We start from the raw sequence: 14203 nt of genomic DNA on the forward strand, positions 1-14203 counted from the left end.
TTTGTGCAAAAATGAATTATAGTAAGCAGATATGAAGAGAAATGCATGTTCAAAAGAATTTGGCATTATTGTACATTTAAAAAGGCACTTTGGGGCACCTCTGTATTTCATAGCATATCAATACACAAATAGTAGAGTCTAATGCAGAGCAAATAAAAAAATATTTCTACATGCATAGTGCATGAATTCTCAAAAAAAAAAAAAAAAAAAAAAAGGATATGCCCATAACAGTGTTTACAATATAATTCATAAACTTCCTTCAGTAACTTCTTCTAGGTTTCAGAGTGCACATACAAGTTATAACAAGTAGGATTAGCTTATTACTGAACTAAATTTAATCAATAATTAAATGTAGAATAAAGCTACTCTTTCCATGATATAGAACAAGATTACTGTACTGGCCGGATACAGGAATTTCTTGCTAGCATAAACTAAAAAATATATCCATATTTATTTGTAAAAAAAAAAAGGGAAATCCCCCCTCCCCGTATTATAGCATAAAGTGGATAGATTATGCCAATTTGCTTGTCAAACCAAAGAACTGCACTCTTTAGTAATAATGAAAAGAAACGCACTATGTAGCACTATATAGTTATTTCTGATTCTACATGTTATTGATTTCTTACTTTTCTTTTGAAATGCCTTCAGAACCACGCATACATTATATATAAACAATATAATTTCATGTTATCTGCTTTTTAAAAAACCTACAACTTTATATATTATTATAAATCAGAAATTCCTAAATATTCATACAGCAGGATGCACAGCATCATCAACATGCATGGATAATGCATGTTTTTATCTTGAGTACATTCTTGTCTTGTCTAGGAGAAAGGCAAGGTGACCATATTACAGTAACAGGCTTAATGTCAGTTTGATCATTTTAAACAGAGCAGAAATAAGTACTATTATGCTGTAGTAATATTCTTAAACCAAACAAGGAGTGGGGCTTACTGAAAAATATTTTACTTTTGTTAAAGCAAACTGTAATATTGTTAATTTCCTGAAATTCGTGTCTGGGAGGGTAAGATCAGGAAGCCATGTTCCTAGTTATACCAATCCAAGCAAAAGACAAATCCTTCTGGGACATCCACAGGATCTTTATAAATACATATAAAAAAGGGGCAGGGCTTACAGTACAACACTGATATTGCTTTCATTACACTGGAATAAGCGCAATACAGTAACACTTTTTGATTCAACAGTTTCCATGTAATATTTTTAGATTCTATTTTACTTAGGAATCCAACAGCTTCTGAAAATGCTTTATAGTATATTTTCATACCCATGGTTTCCATCCTGGGAAGAGGCGGCTAAGATTTTTGGGGTCCATGGCTTGCTGTATGAGGAAGTTCACCTGGCCGGCCACGCTGAGCACTGTACCTTCTTCCATCCCTTTAAGTTTCTCCTGAAGTCGTATCAAGACACGCTCTGCCACTTTGTTGAACAACTGGCTTTCATTACTGAGAAGGAAACAAGGGTTTTAGGAAGCATACAGATACTAATAAATACAAAAATACAAAATAATAATACAAATTTGTCCTTACTTTGATTTTTTGTTACATCCTTGATCAGCACTACTGAAGTTGGAGCTGACATCAGCTTCATCTTCTGACCTTTGCTGCAGATATAAAGCTTTCAAAGGGTTCATGGTCCAGTCAAACAGAGGGTCATATAGAAGAACCTAAATATCAAAGGAGACACAACTATGTTTCTGAAAAGAGCTTTCCACTGCCCATCTCTTAGAGCAATGTATTAGTTTTATCTGTGTAGCATAATTTATAAATGGGCATTCTAGGCCAAATTTAGAATTGCTCAACCCATAAATTCAACTGTTGAACTCTGATTTCCTCAAATAACCAAAACAAATAAATAGAGATAATGTTGCATCGATCTGCAATCCCAACTGTTATATTTTGTTATTGGCTCTTATTCTCTGTTGACTTGACAGGAAGAAGAATGCTCATTCAAAGATCTTACGGCTGTGAAGTGCGTGGACTTTTTGTTTATTTTGGGAGTACAGAAACTGGGTTCTGGAAAGGAGACTACAACTCCCTCCCAAACCAACACTTGATAAATATTTTTCTACACAACACGTAATTCCACTTAAGAAGTTGCTACCTTGAGATGTGGTGCTGGCAACCAGCACGGCTTGTTTCAAAAAAAGGTTGCGCCACTTTATTAGAGTCATGGTGATCAAGGGCTGTCACCTCTGATGGCAATGTGACTGCCTTTGAAGGCCATTTGCTGGTGACTAGTAGGCTTTGTTGTGCAGTTGGGTAGCTACTGTTAAGAACAGACTGCTGAACTAGATGGGCAGAAGTCTGATCCAGCAAGCCATGACACATGTTCTTATATCCCCAATACTCCAAATACTGCCCTCTCCTTGTGCTTCAAGTTATCCATTGCCTAGCAATTTAGATGGATGGATAGCACTTAATTCAAAGTTCGCACATGACTCATAGCAAATTTATAAACTATTATCTGTTTCCTGGAGTCTGTGCCTATGTTGCTGTTTGCCATATCTTTGTATTATCAGGTCCAAAGCAATACAACATGAAGAGCTTTCTGAATGTCTTTCCAGGTTGGCCTACTGCTTTATTCTTTTACTTTGTGTTAAAATGACTGAATGTCAGTCTAATATTATAAGTTTGCTTTATTGGAACATGAATTCAGAATGACTAACATGTTTCAGCAATAATGCACTATTTGTATATTGCCTCCATTTCAATATTCATTGAGATAGGAGGAATCAGAATTTTTAAGCTACTTACCAACTAAGTTGTCTTTTGGCAGGCAAAATAATAAATAGGGACTATAATAGTCCAAACCACACCAAAGAGTATTTAATATAAAAATGACTTACAATGTTTTATATTTAGCCAAGAAATACTTACTTCTACAATAGTTAGCAGGGCTTCTTGAGAATTTCTCATAACATTCATGGTTTTTTCACAGCATCTAAATGATTTCCAAACAGAATATAATGTCAAAGCCAGTTTCTATTTTAACTTTTATAGAAAACATTACAATGTATTTTTCTAGGTAGTAATAAAGTTTACAATCGGCTCAACGTAGGTCACATTTTTATGAATGAAAACAGTTCTTACCAACTCAACCTCCCAAACTGTAAAAACAGAAATTCTGGCATACATGATGCTAAAATGCTTTGAAAGGGGCAACATACCTCCTGAAGACCCCCTCAACACCAGCAATGCCCATGCCATCCACTACATCTCTTGTTAGCCTAAAAGGTACAGTCTCTGGAGTAGGAAGGATTTTGCCCTGTTCAAAAGCAACTCCTAGCGGAGAAAAGAAAGCAGAAGTCGAAGATCACTGGATTAAGCACCCTCGTCTACCAATGCAGCATTAGAATGTTTTTTTAAAAGGCAGGAAATACAGTTGATTGCAGCAATGAGGTAACAATACATACTTTAGTGCAGTGGTGGCGAACCTATGGCACGGGTGCCAGAGGCAGCACTCAGAGCCCTCTCTGTGGGCACACGCACCGTCGCCCCAGTCCTAGGCCTTCAGCTGGGTTTTATAAAACCTTTTTAGCTGACTCAGGAATTCTGGGAGCATAGTTGACTCAGGAATTCTGGGAGTTGAAGTCCACGAGTTATAAAAGAGCCAAGGTTGCCTACCCGTGCCCTAAGCTGATGTTTAGAAACTGAGATGCCCCCCTCTTACATCAATATTGTCCATGGGATATCTTCATCCTTCAGGCAAAAAGCCTTAGTACAAGCAATGATGCACAACCATTCAATTACACAGGAGAAAGAGGTTGGTAAGGGCAGAGTTAGTCAGAATGATGAACCCTCCTGTTTTTAGAATGCTTGAATGGGACTTACATCAAAATCTAAACACTTGATTCCTTTGGTTGGTACATACCTAGATCAATGTGTACGAGTTCTGCACTTTCTTCATCTAACAGAATATTCTGTACATGCCTGTCTCCTAGACCAAGTATGTAGCCGACTGAAATGGAAATATCCAAAGTTAATCCAGATGTACTTGCACCCAGTCTTTATTTTTTGAAAGCCTACTGATTGGGTTTCTTCCCCTTCCTCGCCATAACCTAGCAAATCAGTTCCATGCTCCAATAATGCCCTGTTTTTCAAAAATATCTTTTTAAAGGGGAATAAAGAGCTGCAGACAGCTAGTAACTAATATACAGATCTGTATGCAGCTCTGGTACAGAATATCCAATATTTTCATATAATTATTCTTTTGTATCAATAATACATACATTTATTTTAACATCAATATTAGAAAACATATTGAGAAACACCTGTGGTTTTAACATAAATATTAGAACACATAGTCTCAATACGTTTTCTAATATCTATGTTAAAATAAATACGTAGTAGGTATTATCTCAAACCCCACTGTTGATCCAAAAATTATGCCAACTGTTTCCCAAGCCACACTACTGGATACAAAAATTAACGAAGCAAAGCATTATTTATTTTTCATTTGCAATCAGAATAACACACCTCAATAAAAATAGGAAGATAATAAAAGTAACTATCTACACAATCTATTAAAATACTCAGCTTACCAAAAATGAGTTCATCATTTTAAAAAAAGCACAAAGTGGTTAAGAGTTAACAGTTTGCAAACCCATTTTGGAGTTTCTGGAATCCTATCTGAAAAATCAGCAGTGTAGTTTCCTGCCATTTTGAAGGGGAAAGGCACAAATATTATCAAAAAAGGAAGGATGGGCAACTTGTGGTGTTGCACCATGTGCCCTTCTCAATCTGGCTTCCAGAAGCTCTTCCAATCACAACTGCTAATTATTAGTCATAGTGGCATGATATCCAACATTTAAATATGTAAAAGTAGGTTTTATATATGTTAAAAGAATAGTTTGCTGAGATGGAATCAATCAATCAAACAAACAAACGCCTAGATACAAACAAACAACTACAGGGTGGAAAAACCCTGGCTCACAGCATCTGTGTGATGCTCCCCTATGCCCTTTGCATCATCCTTCCTACAACTGTGGCCCATGTTGTTCTGATAAATATTGGACCACTTCTGCCATCTAAAAGTTGCCAGTGCTAGTTTAATACTCCCTCCCCCCCAATTCTGAAGAACAAAAAGAAACAATTTGCCTTTGCCCAGGTCTCCAAGGAATCATCTTATTATTAGTGTTTCCCCACTGCTAAAAGTTACATCATCAAAATATTGTCTCCATTTATAGCCTACTGTTATCTCTAGATTGCCTACTCTTTGCCTACAGCAACTCCAGTGGCAAAGAACGTTTCATAAAAAATTAATAAAATTCCTTCATTTAATAGTAAATATGATAAAAAGCTTGATAAAACATCATATTTTATAATACCTATAGATGAAGTGGCAACGCTTCGAGTGTATGCCAACCTTTTCTCAAACCACACCGCTGGATCCAAAAATCTTTCCATACAGAAATAGCGAAATACAGGTTGAAAATTCTGGCATACATCCATGAAAACTGTGTATTTTTCTTCAAAATCTTTCTTTTGTGCATCCTTTGAAGGGAACCACAAACAGTTTAGAGATATTTATTTCTTTTCTCCTGTTAACTCTGAGTGTAGTTTCTTTTGTGCATGAATAGAGATGGTATGAAAAATGATTTCAAATACAACTAGTTTTGCAAGAAAATAAAGTCTGTTTCCTAAAAGGTATAAATGCATATGAAAATGAGCACTAGATATTCTGATAACATTATAAACACCATACTGTGGTGAATAAAGTATTAAATTTGGCAGGGCTCTCTCATCTGGACAGCAAAAGAACCTTTAAAACAGGCAAATAAATAAATAAATAATAAATAAACCAGCAGATGGAATTAAAGAGAGACCGGTTCCGTGGAGAGGTTTTTCCATGGACCTGAAGAAACGTGGCTTCACGTGGTGCCTGCATCCCGACGGGACTTTGTTTGCGTGGACCGGTTTCTGGCATGCTGTGGCCGGTGCCGGTCCACGGACCAGGGATTGAGGACCCCTGTTCTAGAGTTCTGCAATTAAGACAGAATAGCCCTACAACCTGATAATGCTGTCTGGATTATTGCAGAGATTACGTATATGTAGCGCTACCTGCCTTTGAAAACTGTACAGACATTTCAGAGCACATGGCTGTTAACTGGAACTGATTAGTAGGATCCTATCTGCACTGTCAGGGAGCCATTTCTGGGTCAACTCAAAGTGCTTGTTTTAGCGTTAACTGCCAAACATCTTGGAATGAGATATCAAAAGCAATGATCATCTGCCAAAAATGGCTTCCAAATTCATATGAGTATCATCTGAAGCCCTCTTCAAGATACTTCACAAAGTGAGGCAAGGCAGGTAACTACAAAAGAAAGTATTTTTTTTCCAGGGGTGGAATCCCATCTGAAAACAATTCTCCTCGCAATCAGGGTTTCAAATGTGCTATGTTCTTCTTCTTGTTGATTTCATATTGGTTTCACTGTGCCAATGTATCATCATCTCATTATACCTGACAGTTTGACCCATCTGCACCACTAGCTAAATTTGATTTAAAAACTGAATTCCTATTACATGGTAAAAGTCTTTGATGTCATATTACTTTTCTGAGTGTATACTGAACCACTGTTCGACAAAATGATTGTCTCTCACATAGACAACCGTTATTTCTACTACCCCATCTATTTTCTTATGACCAGTTTCTACAAATGAAGAAGCGTTAATAGGCATAATTTAATGTGGCGGACTTACAATCATTTTCCTTTGACAGTCTATGCTACTGTAGTCTTGTGGTCTATAGCGTTTGTGAGCACTGCTGTCAGTATTGATGAGGAATTCCCCCAAAGGAATTGTGCCAGTGCACCACTCTAAGACGCCACTTCTCTGAGAAAGGGGAACAACCTATAGAGGTAGACAAAGCAGATCTATTCTGAATTATGTGATCTCTGGTTAATCAGGAAAGTGCTAGAGAACGTATTAACACAGAATTGGGGTTAGCATTGGAAAGATAGAAGAAAACTCTCAAGATAAAAGGAAGGAAAGAGGACATGCACAAGTTGATTGTTCTAGAGCTTATCTGCAATAAGGGGAAAGAGTCAGCTGTAAAGCACATAATACATTTCAGAAGTGGATTTGCTACTTCAGATAAAACAATATATAATGTTATATATTACTCATATTTTCTGTGCTCTTAATTGCATTACACAGGTAGTGTTTGTCTTACAAGGGCAATTGGGACTGGAATTTTGATCACTAAGCAATGCGGTCATAAAGCATTACCCCATGGCTTAGTGATGACAATCCCTGCAGTCCCAGTTGATATTGTTAACTGGTTGTTAGGCGAGGTAACTTCCTGCTGGTTTCCCACAGCCCAGGCCAGTGTGGAAGTGGCAGAAAGCTGCAAGTCCCAGGTCCATGGGCAGATGAGCAAAGAGCAATGGGGTATGCAAGGTAAGGCATGGATGTGAAGGAGGTTGGTGAGGGTACAAAGGTATGTCTGAGAGTCACTGCAAAGGTTGGGGAAGGAGCATAAGAGGCACCACAAGGGTTGGGGAGAGTGTTTAAAGGTGAAGATCATGGAATGTGCACAAGGGTGTGTGTGAAAGGTGCTATGCAGGTCAGGTAGGGCGTGCAAGAAGCACATGGTGTGAGAGGCACTGCATGAGCTCGGAGTGTGCATGGGGATCCACAGGAGGGAAGACTTCCCCAGCATCTTGTGACCTTTCCTGCTGACTTCCCCAAAGATTTTCAGAGGAAGCCAGCAAGGAAGGTTATAAATGGCAATCACAAGATCATGGGGCGCATAGCAGCCAGTTGTAAGAGGGAATGTGTTGTCAATCACTCGGATTCCAACCATGTGCTGGGATGGTTGGAACTTTTAAGAACCAGTTGTAACCAGTTGTTCAGTGCCATTGTAACTTTGAACAGTCACTGAGCAAATGGATATCAGTCGAGCACTACATCTATTTTAAATTGCGTTAATTGCATCATTTTTGCACTGTATTTATTACATTTTCTTTATAAATCTTTTAAAATCATTTTATAATCTGTCTAGAGAAGTTGGGTTGTTGCTCCAAATAGAAAAAGAATAAATGAAGAGTCCCAGGCTACATCCACAGCAGGTTCCCAAGCATCAGAGGCTGGGCAAGGTCTGTGTCAGGCTCTGGAAAACTACTACTACCCTGCGGTTGTCATTTTAAATTAGGCAAACACTTATTCTGTTGGAAGAGAAAGATTGGCAGCCCATTTCCCTGGTGGCCAGATTCTGCCATCACCAGTTATTCTAGAAGCTATTAATGAGAAACAGCAGATGGATGAATGAATGATCTTCTACAGGGCAGGTCCTCCGGCATTCAAGGCATCAACATTATATCCACAGCAGAGAATTTTCATGCAAAACTTGCCTTGTATCTGCGGATGGTCAGTTTTCTCTTTCTGGTGTCAGCATCTTGCTGTAGTAGAGTGTTGCACATCTGGAAAACCTGTTGCATAACAGCATCCTGTCTCAGATCGTCACGCCCCTTTAAGAGATTTTAAAAAAGCAACAGGAATAACATTGTCTCCAGAATGAATATAAAGGCAGAATTATATAACCTGATCCTACATGTATTCAGAGAAGCAAATGGAAACTGCATCCATGTAAGTGTGTTAAGGACAGCAATTATTATAAAAAAAGTCTCCACACATCCCCACAATCTTTGCATTCTAAATGAGAGTGAGAATGAAACTGCAATTTCAGATGAACCTTCTTTCTTTGGAACGGCCCAAAAGCGTGGAAAAAATTTGGTAAGCATTGTAAAAATAATAATAAAATTGCTTTAAAAACTTTTCACTCACTACCAATATCATATGCCAACTGTTACTATCTAAATTCTCATACAAGGAAATAAAAATATACAGAAGCTCCCATGGTAGAGTCCTGACCCAACAGTGCAAATTCAAAATGGTACTGGACGAAGAAACAAATTTTTCTATGTATGCATTCCGATACTAAAATGTTCCTCAAATGAGAAATAAGCTTAACAGTGAAGGTATACTTCCACTGATTGCATGTTTGTGACTGACTATTTCATCATACCTATTCTGATGTGAAGAACTCAGCAGCATACAAAAGTGCCAAATCTATAATCCTGTTCATATTTCATAATGAAATAGAGAACTCACCTTCACAAGCTGCCTTCTCTGTTGTCCATCTGAACCAACACAATCTATTATTTTGGGCAGATTGACCCCGCCTGCTAGGCGAAATTCTGGTTTGAATGATGTTATTGTAATCAAATGTTCATATTTGCCACTAGGGTCCACCTAAAACCACACAGAAATTTAGATGAAATGTAGATATTTCTTGCCATTTGTCCCTTCCCTAAATGAAATGTTCAACTGAACAGTAAAGGATGTTTTCATTTCTCTGCTACCCGCAACACACTGAGATTTAAATTTAACTTAAACTGAGTTACCTTAATTTCCATGGTAGGTACAGCAACATCTTCTAGATTCTTTAACTTAGTTATAGGTTGATCGGAAGGAATATTTATGCCTCCTGGATAAACAATACATGCCTCATATTAATAAATATTTGCTGTTCATTGAGTCAATATAACTTATCAGGCCAGCCCTCCTTGTCATACTGAAAAATCAATGCTTGGGGAACAGTCTTTGAAGAAGTTCAGAATACATTTCTGATACTATTGAAAGTTATTTCAGGAGTTCTACTTAGCAACTAATGAACAATTTATTTTAATTAACTTTACTTGTTTATTTATTGGATTTATACCCTGCCAAACAATCAACTCTCATCTACTAGACATAGCAAGTTGGGAAAAATATTTACAACATACAGCATTCCTATATAATATACTCCAAATAAAATTCATTGTTGACAGAAAACACTCCCCTTTACAATAGGATTTGAACTAGGAATAAATTGATTCCAAGCATCCAAATAATCCCCAATTCCCCAAATACCTACTTCTGTGGGTTTTCCAGGGAGTTGCATCCATGTTTGCCAAAATAATATAAGCATCACAAAGGGCTTCAACCTTTGCCACCATATCAGGTTTTTTGCGTTTTACAATGTTAATTATACTGCTAGCAGCCTTCATTCGATCCTGCAGGATGAGGTTGTTTTTTTTTTTTTAAAAAAAGGAAGTTAAAAATACAATTCAAATGCAAAGAATAAAATTAATCAAAAATTTAAAATAAATCTGATATGAGGAAACAGAATGCATTACAGAAGAATTTTTTTTTATCCTCATCTTCAAAGCTGATAACGTTGTATGATTCCTTTAACAAAAAATTTTTTTACAACCTGAAATAATGCAAATACAGTTACATTTAAGTACCTTGTCAAGAAGAGATGTTTCCTTTGGCACATTTTTTATTAGTCCACTTCTTTTAGTCACTTCTGGTTTGGCCAGGAATTCATCTTTGTTGGCATTAGCCAATGCCAAAATTATAAACAAAGTGTGATGTGGATGGTCGAGAGAAATTCTTGCTATAAGCTATTCAAGTAAAATATTTAAAAAGTTGATTATTTAAAATAAAATACGAACTGAACATTAAACAAGCATCAAAGTTTCAACAATAATGTCCAATGTGCTTTAACTCAGAAGTATACATATGGGCCTGGAAAGCCTTATGTATGGCTCCTCCCTAAAGATTTATATTAGCTATAGTTAATTAATTTAATATAAGTTTCACTTTATTTACATTAAATGAAAGCTAGTTTTTAATCCCACTTACAAGAGGTCTGCAGGATATTACAACAATGGGGACCAGGATTACCATTGCCAAGTGATGCAGTCATAAAGTGCGACATGATATGACCACACAGATTAGCAAAGGCAATGTCAGCGGTCCTGTGTGCCATCGTAACCCCAGGGTGCATGGGACATTAAGTGGGAAGAGGCGGGAATCCTAGGCAAGGAGTGTGGGGAGTACAGTTGTCACAATGGATGTGGGTACCACAGATAGGTTTTTGGGGTAAGGGAAGAATCAGGGGAAGGCCAGTGGAGGCTGCAGATGGGCCAGCAGAAGCCACAAGTTCAGGGGAATGCCCCAAACAGGTATGTACTACAAAGGGCAGGAGGGATGATAGGCAGCAGAAGATCTTTGGGATACAAGATCACAGGGACACCATGACAGAGACAGAACTTCAAGGACCGACCATAAGTCCATTTTGTCAGTGCCACTGGAACTCTGAGCTGTGGACATAAACTGAGGACTACCTAGTTTTTTTGGGCACACCCCACCAAAAACATTTAACATGTAACATATGTCATAGTGAGTACTTCTTGATAAGGTTGTTTGACCCTATTATAAATCAAGGAAATCCTTTAGCATTGTCAAAGTATCTAAAGCAATGTAGAAAGAATTCTACTAGCTCAACAGTCCACATGCATTCTAAGAAAAAAAATATATATCGTTCTCCTATCCCACCTGTTTAAAATTCAAACAAAAACTCTATATTTGTAAATGAGGAAGATACATGACAATTGAAAGTCAATTACATTATTCAAAATTTCATGAAATCCACTCATCCTGGTTCCCATTCGAGCAGCCAGCTGGTACATCAGTGGCAAGAATTTGTAAGACGGGATTTTCTGTGCCTCCTTCTGTTGTGCAGCAGAAGAGCATGTAAAATAGAGGCAAAATAGGAAAGTGCATTTAGTACTTAAACACAGGCAGACTTTTTTTTAAACAGTGTAAGATGTTTGTATAAGCTTTATGAATGCCAGAACAGAATGGCTATAATCCGTTACTATTAATATCACTAAAATATGGAATTATCGTTATCTTTTCAACAAAAGAAAATGATTATATTAATCTGATCTTGGGATTGAATATACTGATAGCCCTTGATTAACAACCATTCCTTTAATGACTGTTCAAAGTTACGACAGTACTGAAAACAGTTATTTATGACTTGCCTTCACACTATAACTATTGCAGTGTCCTATGGTCACAAGACTGCAATTCAGGTGCTTGGCAACCCTCATGCATTTATGAGGGTTGCAGCATCCTGTGGTCATATAATCATCATTTTCAGCCTTTCCTTTTGACAAGCAAAGTCAATAGTCATGTGATGTTTTACTTAAGGACCCCAACTGGGACTGCTGTCGTAAGTTGGCACATTCGTGTACTGTTTCGCTTAGCAATGGAATTGGTAATTAAGGCCATTAAGCAAGGACTACCTATATTTCTAAGAAAGCCATGCAAATATAATACTACATGGCTAACTAGACTAGCAGATCTCTTTTATATCTAAGTCCCTCTGGATTTTATATCTAAGCCCCTTTGCCACAGAGGCAACCCACAGATTACCAGATTTGTAGACCAGACTGAAAAGTAAAAACAAAAACAAATAAAGCTACAAAAGATAAGGTGTGCTTGGTATAAAACAAAAAGAATCAATATGAAACATAATTAGATGTTTATGTAAGTTGGATACTTTCTTATACTAGCCTGAAAAAGTAACAGTCAAAAACACTATTAAGATGGCAAGCTGATGCTAATTAATTCAGATAACCATGCCACATATCCCAAGAACAAAAGCTAATGAGGTGAGGCAGACATAATGAGAGTGAGAGAGAAGAAACAAAGAGTGTGTCAAATGCAATGCTTTAGCTCTAATCATTTTTCTATGTAGGAGAAAAACAAGATAGTATCCTTCAAACTAATCAACTATAGTTTATCTACTGAAACCCACAACAATAATGAAATAATGCAATACAAAATTTGTTCTGATTTTGAGAAACTGTACAGGTAGCATAAATATGCACAAAACGTGTAAAATCCAAATCAACATGCATAGGTCTTTTTACAAAAGCTGGATTTACATGATAAAGGCTTAGATCCAAATCAAAGATTCACAACATAAAAGCAGCTGGCCCTAGATTTAGCCTCAAATATGTGTTTGTGGGTGCGTGTACCTTCAAGTCAACATTGATTCCTGGGCAAGTCTCAGCAGTTTTTGAGTGAGTAAATCTGTCTGTCTGTCTGTCTGTCTGTCTGTCCGTCCGTCCGCCCGCCCGTCCGTCCGTCCGTCCGTCCGCCCGCCCATCCATCCATCCATCCCATCCCCCCCCCCCCCCCCCCCCCCCCCCCCCCCCCCCCCCCCCCCCCCCCCCCCCCCCCCCCCCCCCCCCCCCCCCCCCTCCCCCCCACCCACCCACCCACCTATCTATCTATCTATCTATCTATCTATCTATCTATCTATCTATCTATCTATCTATCTATCTATCTATCTATCTATCTATCTATCTACTATCTCATTCTACATCAGCCATCTCACTGAAGTGACTCTTTTTGGACGTAGTTTGCCATTGTCTCCTTCCTAGGGCTGAGAGTGAGTGACTGGCCCATAGTCAACCAACAGGCTTCCTGCTTAAGGCAGGCCAAGCAGTGTCCTGCTTTCTAGCCACTGTACCAAATTGGCTCTAAATATGAAGCAACCCAAACATGAAACAGAAAAATAAGACTTCAGCAAGACTAACCTGAATCATGTCATTGACTTCAGAAAGTCCAGCGTTCTCAAGCCAGAGAGAACAGAGGCGGAAGATCCACATGTCATGCTCTTCTCCACTCAATAAACACATAATGTAGTTCTCAACTGCTTTGCATAAAAAACGCTTGCGATCTTCTCCCAGAGCACGAATTTCACATTCGTCTATTTCCAGCTCCCTCTGAACTTTCACAGTGTATCTAAGCAGTACAAAATGAGAAATAAAACCTCCATCCCAAAACTCCTCTGATTAAATACCAATAATTATACAAAAGGTAATTACACAGTTATCCTGCAAGAAACTCATTGTTAAACTACTTGTCCCATGAATATCAAGATAATGCAATGAAATTAAAGAATTCCAAGATAAAAAGACCAGGGCCATCTTAATTTCCTTTTTATTACAGTATTGTTGGCTTGCATACTTGCAGCTTTTCAAAGGAATGGACAGTATCATGTAAAAACATCCCAAAAATAGGAACCAAAAAGTTGTACTTAAAAATTTTAAACAGCTAAAATCTTAAAGATACTGTGAGAACATAGATTTAGCTATCTCACAGGGTGGCCATTTTATTACCATTGTTTAAACCCTGGGCATGGATGCCATCTTAAGTGTTTGAAAAATGCCATGGTGTCCATGATCACTTATTGGAAACTTCAATCAAGTTACTCACAGTGGCTGGTTTCGGCTGTGAGACTTACCTACTAGTCTGAACTTTATGCTCCCTTA

At 37.8% G+C, this 14203-nt stretch overlaps 1 protein-coding gene across 1 annotated transcript in view; it reads right to left on the reverse strand.

Moving 5' to 3' along the window:
- Positions 1–14: 14 nt before the first annotated feature.
- ATM (ATM serine/threonine kinase) overlaps positions 15–14203 on the reverse strand; it is a 61625-nt gene continuing 47436 nt past the window's right edge. Inside the window, 15 exon segments of the mRNA XM_029283539.1 lie at positions 15–1466; positions 1551–1687; positions 2901–2964; positions 3191–3305; positions 3895–3981; positions 5351–5516; positions 6723–6872; positions 8375–8491; positions 9135–9275; positions 9428–9510; positions 9940–10078; positions 10313–10471; positions 11480–11584; positions 13466–13673; positions 14176–14199. Of these exon segments, the coding sequence (XP_029139372.1) occupies positions 1283–1466; positions 1551–1687; positions 2901–2964; positions 3191–3305; positions 3895–3981; positions 5351–5516; positions 6723–6872; positions 8375–8491; positions 9135–9275; positions 9428–9510; positions 9940–10078; positions 10313–10471; positions 11480–11584; positions 13466–13673; positions 14176–14199 (1879 nt within the window). The 3' untranslated portion in view covers positions 15–1282.

Source organism: Protobothrops mucrosquamatus, unplaced genomic scaffold (assembly GCF_001527695.2).
Source record: "Protobothrops mucrosquamatus isolate PMUCROS unplaced genomic scaffold, P.Mucros_1.0 scaffold_66, whole genome shotgun sequence".
Classification (NCBI taxonomy): domain Eukaryota; kingdom Metazoa; phylum Chordata; class Lepidosauria; order Squamata; family Viperidae; genus Protobothrops; species Protobothrops mucrosquamatus.